The following is a 20,082-nucleotide window of genomic DNA, read 5'->3' on the forward strand; positions in this document are numbered from 1 at the left end:
CCCAATTGCTGGGTTTGTCCCTATTTTACCCAGCACTGGGTTGTATTTAACCCAGCATTTTTTAGAGTGTACACCTACTGTTGCACTGTTAATGAAGAAGAGTGATTAAGCTTGCCCGAAAATATTACTCATTTAGATGATTTATGAGGCGACAGGCTTGCACAACAAGAGTACTTTTCCCTTGAGTGGGTATTCCCGTAAAACACACAAAGTATCAATTACACCTAATGTGCATCTTTTGTCCATTCATTTGTTGCAGAACCGCTAAAAAGCTTCCTGTGTTTGTCAGGAAGTGAAAAAGAGAGAAATGAAATGCGTTCATCTTATTCAGTCCAAAATAACTTCATATCACAGCATGATTTGGATTTTTTATCCAAAATCAGTCATTTTTGGATTTATCATTTTTCCCAAGTAGGAACTTCCCAGGAGTACTTCAAGGCAGCATAACAGTAGGTGTAAAGCAGAACGAAAGGAACCCACTCAATACTGCCCAAAATGCAAATAGGCTCTGCAGATTTGGGGGTGTAAAATGTACAGCAGTGTGGCTGTCCATAACTGCTTTCTATGCACAGTGAATAAAGGCATCATATTTATGCACAATAAAAACCTGCTTTATTTATCCGAAGGATACATGCAGTGTCAAATCTTTTTGTAAGCCCATAATGAAAAAAACAAACAAATTCTCCTAATTCAACCTTAAAACTTAAGTTAAATTAGTATAGTCAAATTTGCTATACAAGTCATATCAACTCCTTTTTATAAAGCCTTGTGTAACTAGAAGCTGAAATTAGTAAAATTATTATGATCCGTTACAGTAACAGAAAAACATGTTGCCATGACTGACAGATTCAGCACAATCAGCAGACTTTATACCGCTGACATTACTAGTTGTACCTCAACTTGAAACTTGAAAACTTGAAACTTAATAGCTAGTGTTTTTTTGTTTTTTTTCAAATTGAGCAATTCATGACTTTTTGATAAGTTTCTCCTTGCTCTGATGTCAATCCATGCCAGTGGACATGTACGGAAATACTTTAAGTATGAAGTATTTAATATTTTCCCCAGGCCTAAAGTACGCTGGACTGAAACCGCAAAAAGGATGTGCATTTCTGTGTTGTTGTCTTTCTCACTTTCAGATCTGGCAGTAAAACAGCACAGATCCCTTGAGCGGGTACAAAAGGTCCAAAGTGAGAGGCATGCTGGAAGGCCTGAGCCATCTCAGGTCTCTTCAATTCTTTCAGTGATGCACACTTTCCAGCCTCAGGCCAAATTCAGGCATACCAGTTTCCTTAGGGACGCACTGAGGCTTTGTATTGTGACAGCATACTGGTTAGCGTGGTGCTGCTAACACACCCAGGTTGTGTGCTTGCCCTACTTTAAAATAGAAGAACGTACAACAGATCCATTCAGAAGACAGAAATAAGCCAAAATCAATGCTAGCTACTTCTTATTAGGGTTCAAATAAAAGATAACTGTTTACATGCAGGTGCGAAAAGTTAAAAAGTTGCCACTGAAGACCACGTGGAGAGCTCAACAAATCTGGTTGACCGCATGCGTGAGTCTGAGGAGAACCCGAGGCGTTCGTGGCACGTTGCGATTCTTCCTGTGTGCCACATGAGTCCCACATGACACAAGAAACCACATGTTCAAACAATATCCTGTCAACAGACTGTGCCTCTGGCTAATCTTTACCTGCCTGAGATAGTTTTATATGTTCGGTTTATGAAACATGGCAGGATTTCAGCCTATAATATTCTCCTGCATTTTTTTTTTTACAGTCAGGGGAGAAATGTTAAATATAGAAACCTGTCTGGCCTGGCGGCAGAGGCTTTTCACACTATGCTAATGTTTATGTCAAGGTTTCATAGTTTTAGCACAGATTTAACTGCAGTACTAACAACTAAATATGTTACTAAACATAAACAGTGTGTTAAGAGTTGTTTAGCGAACTGTTTATCAAGACATCCAATTCTGAAGTAAATTATGCTTGCCTAATTAAATATCCTTGCATATGCCATTTAGTTTTAGCATACGAGGGAAACAGTCAGTAAAATAGTCATAAAAAGACATTCACAACTTATTTTTCTTCCTTTAAGGTGCTTTTCCAAATGGGATTTGATTTTTCAATTGGGAATAGATCAGGGCAACGTTTCCCTAAAGGCTGGAATACACTAGACGACTTTTGCCCAGATATTTGCCCCAAATTGCAGTCTGGATGAGCTGACGCTTGTTTCTGAAAGTCAGAGCCAGTCTGCAGATTTCGAGCAGTCAGAGTTGACAAATTTCACAAAAAAATTGTATGATAGGCACAGACTCAGATATTTTAGTTTCAAAATATAATTCCATCTTGTTGAAGGATTTCAAAAATGTTTTATATTTTGAGTCGATTTTAAAAAACTTGTTTTTATTTGTCATGCATCTACTAGCAAATTAACGCATGTTTACACATTTTCTTATTTACAAATCATATGATGTCTGATTTTTTAAATCTATTCAGATTTGAATATCTATGTAGTGTATTCCAGACAGAAGATCGTAGAGACCACTGGATTTACTTGGTTTCACAGATTGGTTGTCATGTATATATATATATATATATATATATATATATATATATACACACACACACGCATATATATAATTTACTGGAGTGTCAGGTACAAGACAGCCCCACTCAGATGCTATATGAGATTCATATGGGCTAATTCAGTCAATGTATATTGGCCCCACCATAAAATGTAAATCAGGTTACATGCCAGACTTCTCCATATAATATTATTAGCATTGTAAATCTGAAAATAAGAATGTTAACCCAGGGATTACACATGTGCCGTGTGAAATTACAGGATTAATTAGCAACCCAGTAAGAACGATGACCTTGGGTTAACAATTTCAAGTGTGAAAAACCCATAATTTGACTCTTCATGGGAGGTGAGCCTTAAACACCACAAGCATGAAAGTATTTGTGCTCGGTAGAATGTAAGCAAATTATGCAGGAAAAAGAACTGTGAGAGGAGACAGTAAAACAGGTCTGAGAAAGAAAACAGATGTGAGTTGCAATCCAGGCAGCAGGAATGCATGATGCATCCTTAAATAAGTTTAGGCCCAGAGGAAGCAAGCGGCTCGGGCGTGTGTGCTAAACAAACACCTGAATGAGGTGACAGCGGAACTGATGTGCAAGAGCGAAACTATTGTGTGTTTTTACCATCCAATCAATGTGATTGGATGGTAAAATATGTAGCTGACATGACACACATACACCTGCAGATTTATCTATCATATGTTTCACCTGATATAAAATATGTGCAGCTTTTATAACCACATATGAGCCCCAAACTTTTTTTTTTTTACTTAAAACTTATGTTTTATGTATATATATATATATATATAAATTGTATTCAATGTGTATAGAATGGTTCAAAAGTTTCATGGTTACACCACGTGACATTTTTGGAGCCAGTGAATCACGTTGTTTGTATTAAACGGTATAAACGTTTTAAAATGGATGAAACCAACATGGAAAAAGAAACATCGAAACGCTTTTTGAAGAACTTGGCATTAGAGTTTTAAAACAGATATCTACTTTTTCATCTTTTATTAAATTGCTAAGGCAATGTAACAAAAAAAAGTGAAAACGGGGAAAGAAAATGTTATTAGGGATTTAATTTAAAACAATATGCTACTTTTTGGTCTGTTTTGTGTATAGGATGGATCGAATAGGCCTACATGTTGAGGTCTTACCTGCCAGTAAAAAGAAGGGCAGCAGGCAGCAGTAGAGCACTCCGCACACCACCTGAAGCTCCATGAGCGACACTTCCACTCACATTCCTCCCACGACACAAATCCACAACACAACCATCTCAGAATCGTGGGGGGAAAAACAGCTACATGGCGAAAATATACTATCTCGGTTTTGTTTACAAATGTATATACATGAAAATTTCGCCTAAACGACTAAAACTGTAGACCATCGATTAGACTATTAAAATATCACTATTATCTGTAAAGCGTTCTTAAATATTCCAAAGAACGAAAAAATTATTAAGACGTCGCGTTTGATTGCTTCGATACAAAACTCAAAAAAGCGGCTTTATGAACGTCGATTATTCATTGTACATCTTCATGGAAAATGTGATTCACCGCCTCGGCGTTTGTTAAACTTTCTTCAGTCTTTCTTCCGTTCTGGCACTAATCTGCTCCGACTTCACCAGAATATGTCCACAAACAATGTCACAAAACTCATGAAGAGAGTTTGTTCTGTTTGTGTGTGTAGTCCGCACTGCGTCCCAACAGTTAGTTGAAAGTAACTCCCACTCTGACGATAGATAACTTGTGCCAAACGAGTAACGTCACTTTCAACTGAGAAATATGACTCGTGCAGTGCGCTGCCTGAGCAGCTGAACAATGTGTCACCCCCAGAATTATGGCCTTTCAAATTCCAGAGTTTAGGGAAACCAGTTATACAGACCTTTTGTGTTATTTCAGACATTTCGGTTCATGTTTAGCAGGTCCGTCTTTATTACATTAATTTGATAATGATAGACAAGACGGTGATATGGCTACTGAAATTATTTTTAAGAAACTATTTTTATGCTATAGCTTGTGTTTATACGTCTGAAAAACTAAATAGAAACAACACCAAGTGTGCATATTGTGTGAATAAAACAATACAGTTTGCTGTTTACGTTTCTAAGCATGTGCATAGCCTAGTGTAACGTGCACGTGCCTTAAATGGGGATACTTCTTTTACACTTTTATTCTGAGTGTCAGTTCAGTGCAGCGAAACTGAGGGTATATGCTGATGTTCTCCAGTCGCAACGCACTCCTTTCAGATACCCAAACTAATTATGTAAATGATAATTACCCGTGGTGGGTGTCATTGCGGACAGAAATCGTCTGTATCTCTTTTATGTTGGCTCTATCTAGTGGTGACTTCGGGTAACGTATCATAGGCGAAATATCAACAGGATTATGGTTTTCTTTTGGTTTGTTTTTTGATCCTCCACTGCCTTAGTTACTTACAACCAGTGTTGGGGGTAATATATTACAAGTAACGCAAGTTACGTAATCAGATTACTTTTTTCAAGTAACTAGTAAAGTAACGCATTACTTTTTAATTTACAAGAGAATATCTGAGTTACTTTTTCAAATAAGTAACGCAAGTTACTTTTTTTTTTCTTCGATTTATTGATTGACAGCTCTCCTTGTCCCCATGTTGAGATAAATCAGAAGATGTTACTGTAGTTCAAAATAAACATGAATATGCATTAATTCATCTCACTCACACACAAAAAAACACAGTCAGTATTCCTCAAAATGATAAATAATTATTAACAGCAGAGCGCGCTACAGCGACGCCAAGGTTTGATTCCCACGGAATAGCCTGAGCTGATCAAATCTATTCTGTTCTAATCTGTTAATAAAATCTATACAGTGAATGCATGTCCTTTTGGATAACCGTTCCTGCCAAATGAATATATGCTGATATCTAAGAGTGTACTTAAAGTAATGTTCTAACCTTTCAATAATTACGAACAGTTTTGTTTTGTATAATATGACAGTAAATGTGTTTTATTTATTTTTATTTTATATTTTATTGGTTTTACATTTAAAAAAAATAATAATAATAGACTATATTTTCTTTAATTTACTATGGTATATAGGCTTTTGGCATTTCTACAATAACATACTGGGAGATAGTATTGGCACTATAAGCTGCCTTTACTTAAACGTATTACTTATTACTAAACGTAAACTTATTATTATAGCGTCAGCAAAAAACAGTACTGATCAACTTCTAAACCGTATGCATTAATGTAATAGGCTATACATAAACCTATTTCAATACATATGTATTTACTGAAAAAAAAAAAAATCTTTTAATAAAGCATCATGTGTTTTAAGCTTGCATTTACCCTTGTATGAGTTTGTTCTGTATGAACATACGTTTTTATTTACTTATTTATTTTTGTAATATTAAATAGCTTTTTACATATCATCTTACTAAGACATAGATATAGAGTGACAACTGACATTTATTTTATGTAAGAAGTCTGCACCAAATTTCATAAAATATAAAATATTTAACAAAATATATATTTATCTAAATGGTAAATAAACGGTTCCATTTTTAAACGCTTTCTTTTTTCTTAAAGGGGTCATATGATGCTGCTAAAAAGAACATTATTTTGTGTATTTGGTGTAATGAAATGTGTTTATGCAGTTTAAAGTTCAAAAAACACATTATTTTCCACATACTGTACATTATTGTTTTATTTCATGTCAGGCTTTACAGGGTTAAAGCACCCCATTTAATCTCTTCTGAAGTTGAGTGGATAAAGATTTTCCAGCTGAAAGTAAACAGCGAGTACAGATGAATATGTGCATTAACAGTTTAAGGTTTTTAATGGGTTTGTATTTTTTAATGTTAGAGTAATTTTAATGTTTTAACAAGCATTGCATAAATAAGCAACTTATTTGATTTTATAGCAGCTGTGAACAACTGATTCAACTGTCGTGTCAGTCACACTTTTTGAGCTTTGACCTCTAAGATGATTGATTTATCTTGAAAACTGTAAATTTACAATACAATAGAAGGAACATTCCCATTCATTTCACGACCCGACCACATAAATGAAGACTAAACGTGCTAAAATATAGATGAAAACAAAGTGTTATATAAAAATAAAAGCCAAAACCAATGAAATAAATAAATTCATAAGTATTTTATAATTAAATGTGAATATAACACCCAACATTATAATTTTTACTGCCAGCCTTATGTTAATCTAGTGTTTGATCAGTGGGTGAGGGGCGTGGTTAAAAGCCACGTTCTGCCTACATAAGTCACGTGGTCCGATTTCGCGCGAAAGTTAGTCTAGGAGGAAGACCCTGAGAGGGAAGTTCCGGTGGGATAACAACAATTACTGCACGCCAGCGAGAAGTGCAGGGACCTTATTCAAACCGAAAAATGGCTCAAGCTCGGGTTACCGATTATTTTGCACAGAGTAAGAAGGGTGGCGTCGTTCGGTCTTTACGGTCCAAGGGACAAAAAGTTTCAGGAGACGCTGTGGAATCAGCGGTGACCGCTAAACCAAAGACACCGTCCAGATCTACACGCTCTTCACGGAAAACGACGCGCGGTCCCAGCACACCAGAGCCTCAAAAACATGTTCAACAGGAGTTCCTCAAAATCATCGATGAGGCTTTATCGGCACAAACGGAAACCGCGACTGACTTGCGAGATGTGAGTAACGAGAGCTTAACGGCGAGTCCCAGAACTCCTAAACGGCTGGCGGAGTTTGATGTGGGTTCGGTGCTGTTCCCGTCCACAACCGAGCAGCACAGCAGCGCCAAGAAGCGAATGAGGGTCAATGCGAGCCAGCACTGCAGAGCTTCACCAGAGGAGCGCACGGTTCAGAAGACTGCGAGGAAGAAGCTCGATCTTCTCACAAATGACCACAAAGAACAGGTACGTATAGCAAGATAATGAATTCACGCGGGACGCTCTATTTTAACATTGTTTAACAAATGTATTTCACGAGCTGTCTTTAAACGCAAACGCAGAGACGTCCATAGGACGCATATGTACGTATTTATTTTTTTTAAGACCCTAATCTAGTACTATTGACACCATGGCTTTAGAAAAATGCTTTAGTACTTAATATCACATTTTCCCTCTGGATTATTCCATATTTCTCTATTCCACATCTCTCATCCTTGGTCAAAAAACCCAAAAGGAATACTAAAGTAATTTATATCACAATTTTCTTGGTTTAAACCATATTTTTCTTGCATATGTTCTCTTACCACCTGTCAAGATTATTCAGTAGAATATTAGATTGTAACTTATTTAAAGATTTGAGAATGATTCTTTAGGACTTTTTTCACTATTTCTTAAAGATCTTGTTCTTTCTTTTTCGTGTCCTTAAAGTGTTGAATGTGTATGTGAAGAAGACTAACTTTGCGTGTCTTAAGAACTAGTTTGACTAACTAGCAGTTATCCAGTCTGTGATTCTTTAGGACTTTTTTCACTTTCTTAAAGATCTTTTTCGTGTCCTTAAAGTGTTGAATGTGTATGTGAAGAAGACTAACTTTGCGTGTCTTAAGAACTAGTTTGACTAACTAGCAGTTATCCAGTCTTACTATTTGGACAAATTACACCCATCTATGTTTTTAACTGACTTGGTTATTACCAATCTTGCAGATGATAAACCGCTTGGACTAGTTGTAAAAGTTAATGCAACCGGTCACTGTCTTGTGAATGCATTGTGTGCTTGGTTTTGTTTAATGACTGCTAACCCAGTCCGTTTTATTTTAATGTAGAGTATTGAGCCCTTGGCCAACAGCACCTCTCAGGCACCTCAACAAACTGCCAGCAAAGAGTCTAAAAAGACTGTTGATCACAATGCTAATAGCTCTCCTGTAAACAAAACGAATGGAGACCATAAGCCCAAGCGGACAACCAGGAGCAAGGTAACTCATGGGGGTCGTCACACCTGTGCAGGAACCTCCTGGTGTTTGTGAGCTTGACATTTATCAAGTTTCTTTTGTTCTTTCAGAAAACGTTTACAAGAGAGGATGTGGCAGCATTGAAGTCCAAGCTGCAAAAACTGAAAGGGCAGTCTGACACCGCGACGAATCCCTCACCTGCCCCCGTGTCGGCACTAGCGGAGCTGAAAGCGAGGCTCGATGCGGCCCGGGAGATCTCAGCCAAAGTTCAGCAAAAAAAGGCTGAGCGAGTTGCAGAGGATGCTAAAGCTACTGAGGCACAGGCTGAGCCTGAAGCAGAGGAAAGGTGAGGTTTGCTGGCCAATGTGTCAATGTTTTCTGTTACCAAAAGTGACTTAAATTGGGCTTCTCATCTCATGTGGTTGTACGTACTAGTGTTGGAAGATATGCTCAATTGTCATATCGTCAGCAGGGTTGGGGAGTAACGGAATGCATGTAAAGGCGTTACGTAATCGGGATACAAAACATTATTGATACATTGGTAATACAAAAAAAAAAGATTCTTGCATTGAATTCAATGCTTCTTTCTGGGCCTCCCTGTTAGTAGTCTTTACAGGTATTGGCACTATAATCTGTTCATTGCCTTTTCTTAAACACATTATTAGATTTTGCTGACAGGATAATGTTGATCCGCTTCTAATTTGTATTGCTATACTGGTATACAAATCAATGTTGATGCATATGAAGAGTTCGTTTGCAAAAACCAATAACTCCATTTAAAAATTTCAGAAATCACGTTTTTTTTATTGCGCATTCCAAGTAATATCAATCAAACTGCAGTTGGGTTGTTTTGATTAAGTAATAATAACTTAAACAAATACAGGTAATTTACAAAATTAAAGTTAATTGAAAGTATGTTGTTGTTGTTTTTTTTAATACATATTAAAAGTTTGTTTTATAGCAAATGCAGATAACTCCAACAGTCCTTTTTTTGGGCAAAGCAGATAACTCCACATTTCATGTTTTAGAATGAAAAAAAACACTCGTTTAATCTTTGTAATCTCCTTATATGACAATGTAGATGCCTGACAAACGTTGTTGTTGTTATGATCATAGTACATACTGAATAAAACATGTCTTGAGTATTTTAGACATGTAGTTTACCCTCGTATGGATATTTGGTGCAGGTCTCAAAGTCCTACATTTGATTTAAAAAAAACACTGCAGATACCCTGGACATGCTTTGTGTCGTTAGTCTTCTATAGTTGAATTTTTAGTTTTCGTTTCAGACAGAAGCTCCCAGCTTATCAGCGTTACCACACTTTAGCTCAGGATGTGCCGCCTGGTCTTACCCTGCCCTACCAATACAAAGTTCTCGCTGAGATGTTCCGCAGTACGGACACCATAGTCGGGATGCTGTTCAACCGCTCCGAGACGGTCACTTTTGCCAAAATCAAGCAAGGGGTCCAAGATATGATGCGCAAGTAAGAGGCTGAATGAAACCATATGCTAAAATGTTTGTGCCAGTCAGGCTGCTGGTTAACGGTGTGGTCAGTCTTATCAAAGGTAACCATATTTTGCCTTCACAGGCGTTTTGAAGAGAGCCATCTGGGGCAGATAAAGGCTGTGTACCCTTCTGCCTATACTTTTCGTCAGGAGAGAAACATTCCCTCTTTCAGTGCTACTGCAAAAAGGTCCAGCTATCAGCTTACAGTGGAGCCGGTCATTCAAGAAGGTGAGAACTTTGAGAGTTTGCTCAGAAATGGTAACACTGAGTAATAAGTGACTTTATTGCATTAGACTTTGCATTCACTTTAAATTTGAGTTTCTTCTAAAGTAAATTTAGGAGCATAATATGTACCAACCATTTTACAGTACAATATTGATATATTTTTTCATTCAATCATCAAGTTCATAAAATATAAAATACATTTCATAAAATATGTTTCGGTCTCCAGAATTTAACGGTACTCGTCCAGTGTTGTCGGCCTCTCGTCTTTTGGAAAGAAGGCACATATTTCACCAAAATCTGGTTGAAATCGTGAAGGGACACCACAAGGTACGTACAGGATATGGCTCATAAAATAGTTTTGCTTGCATTTTAGTGTTTTAGACATTCTGATTTTTGTGTATTCTAATCATGTTTTGTCTTGCATTGGATACAGGTGTACCTGGCTTCCCTAAACCCTCCCATTGTCGTTCCTGATGACAAACTGACCCGCTGGCATCCGAGATTCAATGTGGATGAGGTTCCCAACATCAAACCAAGTGATTTGCCTCAACCTCCCCAAACTGAGAAACTGACCTCAGCACAGGAAGTGTTGGACAAAGCTCGTGCTTTCATGACACCAAAGGTGAGCATTTAAACATTGTCTTTGTGCTCTTTAGGGCATTACTGGTTCCCTTTTGAATAGGGGTCAGTAACAAGCATGTCTAAGATGAGATCTGTTTTAAATCTAGTCTTTCAGCATGCTTTTTTTTTTTTTTTTAAATCTCTTTCAGATCCACAAATTAGGTTTTAAAAATGAAATCAATCCACAATATTTAAAAACTTTTTTTATTTTTTGCAAAAAATTATGCAAAGAACTAAACTAAATTAGTTCAGGGCATTTATGCCACAAAACATATTTAAAGTCATGTGTTCAAGTCTGTATAAATGTCATTTTATTCAAAAAAGTTGATCTGAAACAAACATGTGCATTGCATAATTGACTTGTTTTTTTTGTTGTGGGTTGTCATCTTTCTAGATGGAGAAAGCCTTGGCCAACATGGCCTTGAAAACAGCAGAAACAGCATGTGCTAAGGAGCCAGAGACCTCCGCTAAATCTATTGCCACACCAACAGAAACCCCCAGTGCCCTTAAAGGAGTTTCTCAATCACTGCTGGAGAGGGTGAGTTAAAACTTTTTTTTTTCTTTTTTTTTTAAGTGCGTTTACAAGAATCTAACCAATATTTTCTCCGTGATTCAGATTCGTGCCAAAGAGGCTCAGAAACTGCACGCTGCCATGACACGGAACCCACTGCAGGAAGAGCGCCTGTCGATGATGTCACGGCTGCCAGAGTTGGCCAGGATCTTGCGAAATGTATTTGTAGCAGAGAAAAAGCCAGCCCTCATCATGGAGCTCGCCTGCAACCGCATGATCGCTAGCTACAGATCTCCTCTCAGTTCTGGTTAGTACAGATGTTTCTGTTGGGTTTCCCACCTCAGGTTTTCCTGACACTATTGCTGTTCCAAAACCTAGTGAGCTGTCTTTTAAGAGTACTTCATGACTTTATTTGAAAGCATCTTCACACCACACACAATCCTCTTTAAAAGGAACAGGTTTTTCTTCATCTGAATATTAGCGTTACATCACTTGCTCACCGGTCCGTTCGCCACGGGGCCCAGTGCGACCGCACCAGTTGCACCCCACTAAGGATGGCCCTGTTTGCAGTGAATGGGTGCCGGCAGAATGAGTTCAAACGACTGATTAAAAACATCACAATAATCCACAAGTAATCAATGAACATCTTTTGAAAAGCTGCCTGCACCCATTTACTGGATCCTTTGGCGAGCAAGGCATGTAATGCAAAATTTCTCTAAATGTGTTCTAATGAAGAAACCAATTCATCTACATCTTAGCCTGAGGGGGGAGTATTCCTTTAAGTTTGATGATAGCATGATGCTGAGCTAATTGTGAAATTTAAAGTGCACAAATATTCAGAACATTTGTTACCGTTTTATTTGTTTTTGCTATTTATTAAACCAGTTTTAGAACAGTCGGTGCTTATAAATATGGGATTTTTTTTTTTTCTTTTTTAAATTTTTTTAAATTCTTCTAATTTAGATGAAATGGAGAAACATCTTCGCCTGTTGGCTGAGTTGACACCTGCATGGCTAACCGTACATCCAGTCAGAAAGGATGTGTACCTGAAGCTGAATAAGACCGTGGATCTGAACACTGTGCTGGACAAACTGAACCAAAAGATGAAGGAAGAAGAGCGTATTTGAAGAAATTGAAACGAGACCGTTGAGAGAATACCATGTGCAATATTTTATTATGGATTATGCCTGGATTTTAACATTGAGATGACATGATTACTTTTTAATTTGTTCAGTCAGTTTTGCAGTCTGGCGGTCACGGTGTTTTAAACTGCTGTGTTTCTGTTGTGATTTTTGCTCTTTGCATCTTAGCACAATAATTGTTCATTATGTAGACATGTAAAAGGTATTTTGTATAAAGGCAGTTCAATGTAGTTCTAAGTTTGGCTTCTTTGGTAACTTAAACCTTAAGGTTCATCTAGTTAATGTGCATCGATTCATTTACAATAAACAAGTTCATGCAAGCAACAGCGTTTCATATTCGCAAACTGGAAGCTTAAGAGTTTGTACACAAGCTCTGTCTGAAATCACATACATTTGCTTTTGTATAATAGGTGAAAAACAGTATGCAAGAAGAGTGGCATGTCTGGAGTATTCATAAGACAATTAATGAAAAGCACCCAGAAGTGTGCATACAACAAACATTTTGCTATCCCATGAAGCCAAGGGAGAGTGTTTATAAAACGGCATTACTGAAGATGACGATAAAGACAACATGGTGAGTGTAGTATGGTGAAATTACACTCACACTATATAAAACATGATTACTGATTGCCCCTACATAGGCTGCATAAGAAACCGCTTACTATCTCTTTTTCAGTTTCTGGTTATTTGTCAAAGATGAATTAAGACTATCAAAACATGACTGGAAGTTCTTCATATTCCTGAACTGTAAACCACGATGTGAATAATTACTTCATTTCAGATGGCTAAGATAAAACAGACTCCGCCACATAAGCAGTACCAGTGTCAGTACTGTATTAGAGAGAACACAGGAGTTGATTGCAGCTTCTCTGATCCACTGAGATACTTCAGTTCAACCACCACCAAACAGCCCAGCACCTCCGCCTTCTGCTGTTTGATCAGCTCACACGCCGCATACAGGGTTCCTAACGAGAAAAAAAGAACTTGGATTGTTGCTGTTGGTACATTAAGCTGCACTCTAGACATTATGAATCAACAACTGCCCACCTTGGTGTAAAAATATACTTTCATTCAAAAGTTTTGACATTTGAATTGAATGAGTTAGTTTTATGTGTATATATAGTATATACACAGCTATGGGTAGATTGGTTACAAATTCAGTCTGTTACTGATTGCAAAATAAATGAAAACTGCAGTTAGTACTTACAGATTACTTTTGACCTAACTCATTTATCCCCTCGGTGCTTATAAATATGGGATTTTTTTTTTTCTTTTTAAATTTTTTTTTAATTCTTCTAATTTAGATGAAATGGAGAAACATCTTCGCCTGTTGGCTGAGTTGACACCTGCATGGCTAACCATACATCCAGTCAGAAAGGATGTGTACCTGAAGCTGAATAAGACCGTGGATCTGAACACTGTGCTGGACAAACTGAACCAAAAGATGAAGGAAGAAGAGCGTATTTGAAGAAATTGAAACGAGACCGTTGAGAGAATACCATGTGCAATATTTTATTATGGATTATGCCTGGATTTTAACATTGAGATGACATGATTACTTTTTAATTTGTTCAGTCAGTTTTGCAGTCTGGCGGTCACGGTGTTTTAAACTGCTGTGTTTCTGTTGTGATTTTTGCTCTTTGCATCTTAGCACAATAATTGTTCATTATGTAGACATGTAAAAGGTATTTTGTATAAAGGCAGTTCAATGTAGTTCTAAGTTTGGCTTCTTTGGTAACTTAAACCTTAAGGTTCATCTAGTTAATGTGCATCGATTCATTTACAATAAACAAGTTCATGCAAGCAACAGCGTTTCATATTCGCAAACTGGAAGCTTAAGAGTTTGTACACAAGCTCTGTCTGAAATCACATACATTTGCTTTTGTATAATAGGTGAAAAACAGTATGCAAGAAGAGTGGCATGTCTGGAGTATTCATAAGACAATTAATGAAAAGCACCCAGAAGTGTGCATACAACAAACATTTTGCTATCCCATGAAGCCAAGGGAGAGTGTTTATAAAACGGCATTACTGAAGATGACGATAAAGACAACATGGTGAGTGTAGTATGGTGAAATTACACTCACACTATATAAAACATGATTACTGATTGCCCCTACATAGGCTGCATAAGAAACCGCTTACTATCTCTTTTTCAGTTTCTGGTTATTTGTCAAAGATGAATTAAGACTATCAAAACATGACTGGAAGTTCTTCATATTCCTGAACTGTAAACCACGATGTGAATAATTACTTCATTTCAGATGGCTAAGATAAAACAGACTCCGCCACATAAGCAGTACCACTGTCAGTACTGTATTAGAGAGAACACAGGAGTTGATTGCAGCTTCTCTGATCCACTGAGATACTTCAGTTCAACCACCACCAAACAGCCCAGCACCTCCGCCTTCTGCTGTTTGATCAGCTCACACGCCGCATACAGGGTTCCTAACGAGAAAAAAAGAACTTGGATTGTTGCTGTTGGTACATTAAGCTGCACTCTAGACATTATGAATCAACAACTGCCCACCTTGGTGTAAAAATATACTTTCATTCAAAAGTTTTGACATTTGAATTGAATGAGTTAGTTTTATGTGTATATATAGTATATACACAGCTATGGGTAGATTGGTTACAAATTCAGTCTGTTACTGATTGCAAAATAAATGAAAACTGCAGTTAGTACTTACAGATTACTTTTGACCTAACTCATTTATCCCCTTGATTTGAATGGGATAGTCTTGTACCATTTTGATATTGGGAAGAAAATAAAAATAATAAACATATTCCATTCTCTATCAACAACATGAAGTGCATTAAACATGTTTGCCAAATGGGTTTTTCCATGTAACTGCAGAGGGTTGGTAAATTGATGAGAAGCTAATAATTAACTTATAAAAATGTAAAATGAAAATAAAAAACTTATTTGTTTATCTGCAAATCATGTGACCATTAACCAACATCAGAGAACAGTGAATATGCAAATGTTTTGTTAACTTCTTGTCCTAATAATTACCTTAAAATCACAAGTAAATATTACATCTACTGCATTCCATGCAAATATAAAATACACGAGTTTGTGCATTTTTATGTGTTTGAAAGACAAAAGCCAGACATAGTAACACATGATTAAATGACTCACTCTATGATCATTCAAATGTGTTTGTCAGGAGTTGATGAGGCATGCAATGTTGAGAAACCACTCCTTAAAAGTAAAATATTTCCGTAAATCCAGTGGTCAAATGCTGTCTGGTCTACACAGAGTCAATCCTAGACTTCTGGGGGCCCTATGCAAAACTGTGTCCGGGGACTGTGTTCAAAAACGAAACTAAAATTAAATCATCTTTGAGAGCAAGGGGGCCCCCTGGTGTTTCGAGAGCCCTACGCAGCTTGCATACTTTGCGTATAGGGAGGATCGGCGCTGGGACTACACATTTTCCTTGTAATCTTAGCAACCTGACAACTAACTAATCTGTGCGTGTAATTCCACATTCCTAGGAGACTTCGATTACATATATAAGCAATAGGCTTTTATTTTATTTTATTTAAAGGGATTTATATAAATTGATGCCATTTTAAAGATCATTATTTTGTGTATTTGGTGTAACAGAATATGTTGACATGCTATGAAATTATGGGAGACACTTCCGGTTTGGGGAGACTGCAACGAATAATTTCAAATCATAAGATTGCGCTACAAATAATCCTTATCTGCAGTGTTAGGGAAAGTTACTTTTAAAAGTAATGCATTACAATATTGCGTTACTCCCTAAAAAAGTAACTAATTACGTTACTTAGTTACTTTTTATGGAAAGTAATGCGTTATATTACTTTTGCGTTACTTTCGCGTTACTTTTTAAATATAAGCAGGGCTTGATTTAGTTACTTGAAAAAAGTAATCTGATTACGTAACTCGCATAACTTGTAATGATTTACCCTCAACACTGCTTATTTGTCATTTTGACTGAATGGGCTGTACATTTTCATTAATTCTCGATTTTCAGAAGCCAGGAGAATAACGTTACGTTTGGTATATTAATGTGACGTGATATACATTTACATTTAGTCATTTAGCAGACGCGTTTATCCAAAGCAACTTACTAATAAGGACAAATAAAAGCAGTCAAAACTAACAAAAGAGCAACAATATATAAGTGCAAATGACAGTTGATATAACAACAATATCTATAGAATAGCTCTTTTTAGCCTGCTGCATTATTTTCCTCCTGATTATTTTCATGTTTCCTTTGTATTCGGCTGTAAGTAAATGAAAAAAGACAACATATATACTGTGCATTTTTGGTCTGCTCTCCCGATTTGATTTACGATATAAACCATGAATAATTCCCTGGAATGCACTAAGAGGATGTAAATCATCATGACTATTTGGGGAGAAAATAAATCGCTTTCATTTTTCTGCCCACATCCTCATGTCTCTTTCCAAGTTTGTTTTCACACGGATGCTGTAAAATATATTTGCTATGAAATATAGACATACTATAATATTTAACACGCCCGTAATATTGCAGCTGATAGAAGGAGGATCTTTAGGAGTTATTAAATGGCAAGACATTTGTAATGCTTTTACACTTTCGAATTTACTTTTAATGATCGATGGTTGAAATAATGTCACCTCATTGTACCCAGTTTCTGAAAATGCTTATTATTGTTTATAAATGCTTATCTTTGAACCTTTTACTCCTATAATTTGCGCAAAGCGTCATGGGGCGTAGGAAAAAGGTGGATAACGGTTCTGTAATTCCAAATGAACAATATGCATTACACAATATCACACTATATCCAATAGAATTCTAACAATCACATAAAATCCTGTAAGAATCCCATTTTATTTAAAGGGGTCATATGATGCTGCTAAAAAGAACATTATTTGGCATCTTCATTTGATTCCATCAGGATCGGATCCAATAAAAATCATTGTTTCCTCCCACAAGGGTTATCAGGAGTTTTGCCACTTTGAACCTTGTAGCGTGCCACACCACACGCATATGCACTCTCTTACCGACTATAAGATCCACCTGAGGATACGTGCGCCTCACGTGCTCCTCAAACAGATCTGTCACTGCAGCCAGCGCCTTCGGATCCTTCAGGATCGGACAAATATCCCTGCAAACAAACAGAAACGGCAACCCGTACATATCTCTTTCCCACTCTGCCTTATTCCGCACGGCCCGCTCAGATTAAAATGATGTTGTATATGAATACTCACTTGAATGGAATCCCCTTTGTAGGGAAATCAGGGAACGTTCTAATGCACTTAGCGATAAGATCCACTTTCTCTGCCATGACCACACGCGCTGTGAATATTTTGGACTGAGACGGGAAGTTGTCCACGTGCTCAGACCAACCAATAGCACACGCTTCCTCACCACCTGACATTTACGTCATCAAAACATAGCTGCTTTTAATCAGCATATTTGTTTTGTATTTTACTTTACTTTGAAAAGGAAATGTCGCTAATAAATTAGACGTGGTAAAAGATTATGTTGATGTCATAATGCCATTGTATACATTTAAAAAAATTGTATTATTATTATTATTCCCACACACTTATAAATATAATTATTGATACATATATATAGACAAAGGATCGTTCCATCTGTAATAAAGGAGGAGGGGAAAACTGACATGCAACCAAATGACAAAATCCTAGTGGATTCTGTAGATCTAGCAGCTGCAGTGGAGAAAACAAACAGATCTATGCTACACAGGCGACCAAGCAATTACTTTGCTTTAAAAAAAAATATATGGAAATATTTTCTGTCAAATGCACAGTCACACAAGGGTTTTAAAAATATTTTATTGCCCCTTGAGAAAAAAAAATCATGTAAGAGTTTATATTGATTTAAATGGACGCAAGTCAAAATAAAATTAAACAGTATAATTAATTGTTTAACTTGATGAACAAATTCACAACCATGTATAGTCTAATTTATGTTTCAGCTAACATAAATATGCATGATTATGGTGTGTTTTTGGTAATTTTGTTACTGTCTGTCAGTCAGTAACTGAGGTACAGTGAGTACCAGGCTGTTTTTTTAACAAAAAACTCAGACAGAATATTTTAAAATGAGAACTACACTAAATCACTGCTTCTCAATATCAAAATCCGATTTTTTCCCCCCCTTTTCTGTGTACAACAATACATATAAACACTTAAAATGCTAAAAGTAACAATACAGAAAATAATACAATATAATTTTAAAAGATCCTTCAAATTTAATCTGATTGTGAGAGATGTCTTAATAAATGTTCTTACGGAAAACTAAATTAATGTGGCCAGACACACTTCCATGGATTTGACTCTGGGGGTTTAAGACATTTGCCCAACTGCTCACAGCCAGGAGGACTCCAGTTCTGAGGAGAATGAGAAACACACATGAACACGTGAGGGCGCTGTTGCACCACGAGCTGTCTACTGTGACCCCAAACAATCTTCCAGCGCATTAATGGCACAAAATAAAGACAATTTTGCAGTGACAGAAAAATCACAAAGGCTGCTAATAAACAAAACACTAAACAACTAAATAAATAAAATAATTGAAAAAAAAAAAAATCAAACATTTTTCAATTCAGTTTTTTTTTTGTATATACTAATTTATACTCATTATACACTACTAAAAACAATTAAATTAAGCATTAATTAAAAATTAAAAGTAATGAAAACTGTGTAAATATGTGGTAGAATATTATTTTGTGTGCAGAAATGTATGATTTGATGAGAACAAAATTAGAACAAAACCCAAACATAAAAAAGGCTGGTTTGGGTCTATTGCACCATTTTATTTGATTTAAGAAATCAAAAGATGTTCATTTCATATGATGATGACCAATGGAAAAATTAAGGTTAAATCTGTTAAAGGTTGAAACCTAAGCAAATGTGTCACACTCTCTCCAGTGACAGTCAAGCAATAATCTCAATCAAGCAATAATCATCTCACCATGACAGCCAGGTCACACATGTTGAGCTGCGGCATTCCAGGGATCAAATCCTTCTGATGCTGCTCCACTACTGCAGTCACCTGTCTATGAACATCCCGGTACTCCTCAGACTGGACACTTTAAGGCAAATGAAAAAGGGAGAGGTCAGGAAAGAGATATGTACTTGAAACAGCAAATTTTTTTCACATTGCAGTAATTATCATTTTATTTTTTTTCATTTTATAGTAGGACGTTCTTCACAAGATGCTTCATTTTATTAAAGTGCCCCTATTATGGGTAATGAAGGGTTCATATTTTGGTTTTGGGAGTCCCCAACAACAGGCTGTAATGCATGCAAGGTCAAAAAACACTTTCATTGTTTTATAACATTTTTTTCACATTGCAGTAATTATCATTTTATTTTTTTTCATTTTATAGTAGGACGTCTTCACAAGATGCTTCATTTTATTAAAGTGCCCCTATTATGGGTAATGAAGGGTTCATATTTTGGTTTTGGGAGTCCCCAACAACAGGCTGTAATGCATGCAAGGTCAAAAAACACTTTCATTGTTTTATAATATGCATTTATTTTTACCTTACTTGCTCAACGACTCCCAAACGATTCGCTTAACGATTCATTTTTCCAAACCCCTCCTTTGCGTGACGCTAATCTGCGGTGATTGGTC

At 36.6% G+C, this 20,082-nt stretch overlaps 4 protein-coding genes across 5 annotated transcripts in view; 1 reads left to right on the forward strand and 3 right to left on the reverse strand.

Moving 5' to 3' along the window:
- The window catches only part of piezo1 (piezo type mechanosensitive ion channel component 1 (Er blood group)), a 108,552-nt gene extending 104,238 nt beyond the window's left edge, over window positions 1-4,314 (reverse strand). Inside the window, exon 1 of the mRNA XM_016540890.1 lies at window positions 3,742-4,314. Within this exon, the coding sequence (XP_016396376.1) occupies window positions 3,742-3,805 (64 nt within the window). The 5' untranslated portion in view covers window positions 3,806-4,314. The remainder of the gene's footprint in view (window positions 1-3,741) is intronic.
- Window positions 4,315-6,881: 2,567 nt separating this feature from the next.
- On the forward strand, window positions 6,882-14,170 carry LOC107730166 (DNA replication factor Cdt1-like). 2 transcript variants are annotated; one of them, XM_016540920.1, is made up of 10 exons: window positions 6,882-7,471; window positions 8,326-8,475; window positions 8,562-8,797; window positions 9,741-9,935; window positions 10,041-10,186; window positions 10,410-10,510; window positions 10,617-10,805; window positions 11,199-11,342; window positions 11,421-11,622; window positions 13,762-14,170. In XM_016540920.1, exons 1-10 carry the CDS (start codon window positions 6,971-6,973, stop codon window positions 13,923-13,925), a joined length of 2,028 nt encoding a protein of 675 aa, XP_016396406.1. In that variant the 5' UTR covers window positions 6,882-6,970; the 3' UTR covers window positions 13,926-14,170. The 2 variants fall into 2 exon arrangements, with proteins under 2 accessions (XP_016396406.1, XP_016396405.1); XM_016540919.1 differs by lacking the exon at window positions 13,762-14,170 and adding an exon at window positions 12,279-12,687.
- Window positions 13,751-17,858, reverse strand: LOC107730167 (adenine phosphoribosyltransferase-like). Its single transcript, XM_016540921.1, has 3 exons — window positions 17,685-17,858; window positions 17,478-17,581; window positions 13,751-14,905 (listed from the first exon to the last, which is right to left on the reverse strand). The coding sequence occupies exons 1-3, from the start codon at window positions 17,852-17,854 to the stop codon at window positions 14,766-14,768; spliced, it is 414 nt and encodes a 137-aa protein (XP_016396407.1). The 5' UTR covers window positions 17,855-17,858; the 3' UTR covers window positions 13,751-14,765.
- Window positions 17,859-18,288: 430 nt separating this feature from the next.
- galns (galactosamine (N-acetyl)-6-sulfatase) overlaps window positions 18,289-20,082 on the reverse strand; it is a 41,539-nt gene continuing 39,745 nt past the window's right edge. The window contains exons 13-14 of the mRNA XM_016540908.1: window positions 19,417-19,534; window positions 18,289-18,832 (exon numbers count right to left, since the gene is read on the reverse strand). Of these exons, the coding sequence (XP_016396394.1) occupies window positions 18,746-18,832; window positions 19,417-19,534 (205 nt within the window). The 3' untranslated portion in view covers window positions 18,289-18,745. The remainder of the gene's footprint in view (window positions 18,833-19,416; window positions 19,535-20,082) is intronic.

The sequence above is a fragment of the Sinocyclocheilus rhinocerous genome, unplaced genomic scaffold, assembly GCF_001515625.1.
Source record: "Sinocyclocheilus rhinocerous isolate Xijiao unplaced genomic scaffold, SAMN03320098_v1.1 scaffold36, whole genome shotgun sequence".
Classification (NCBI taxonomy): domain Eukaryota; kingdom Metazoa; phylum Chordata; class Actinopteri; order Cypriniformes; family Cyprinidae; genus Sinocyclocheilus; species Sinocyclocheilus rhinocerous.

Bases quoted from the DNA above. Each gene is read 5' to 3' on its own strand.
- LOC107730167 (XM_016540921.1), bottom strand. From the start codon at position 17,854: ATGTCAGGTGGTGAGGAAGCGTGTGCTATTGGTTGGTCTGAGCACGTG. The intron at 17,582-17,684 runs GTGAGTATTCAT...GTTTGTTTGCAG, and splicing joins ACAAAGGGGATTCCATTCAA to GGATATTTGTCCGATCCTGA. The intron at 14,906-17,477 runs GTAAGAGAGTGC...TTTTCTCGTTAG, and splicing joins TCAGGTGGATCTTATAGTCG to GAACCCTGTATGCGGCGTGT.
- LOC107730166 (XM_016540920.1), top strand. From the start codon at position 6,971: ATGGCTCAAGCTCGGGTTACCGATTATTTTGCACAGAGTAAGAAGGGT. The intron at 8,476-8,561 runs GTAACTCATGGG...TTGTTCTTTCAG, and splicing joins AGCGGACAACCAGGAGCAAG to AAAACGTTTACAAGAGAGGA. The intron at 11,343-11,420 runs GTGAGTTAAAAC...TCCGTGATTCAG, and splicing joins CTCAATCACTGCTGGAGAGG to ATTCGTGCCAAAGAGGCTCA.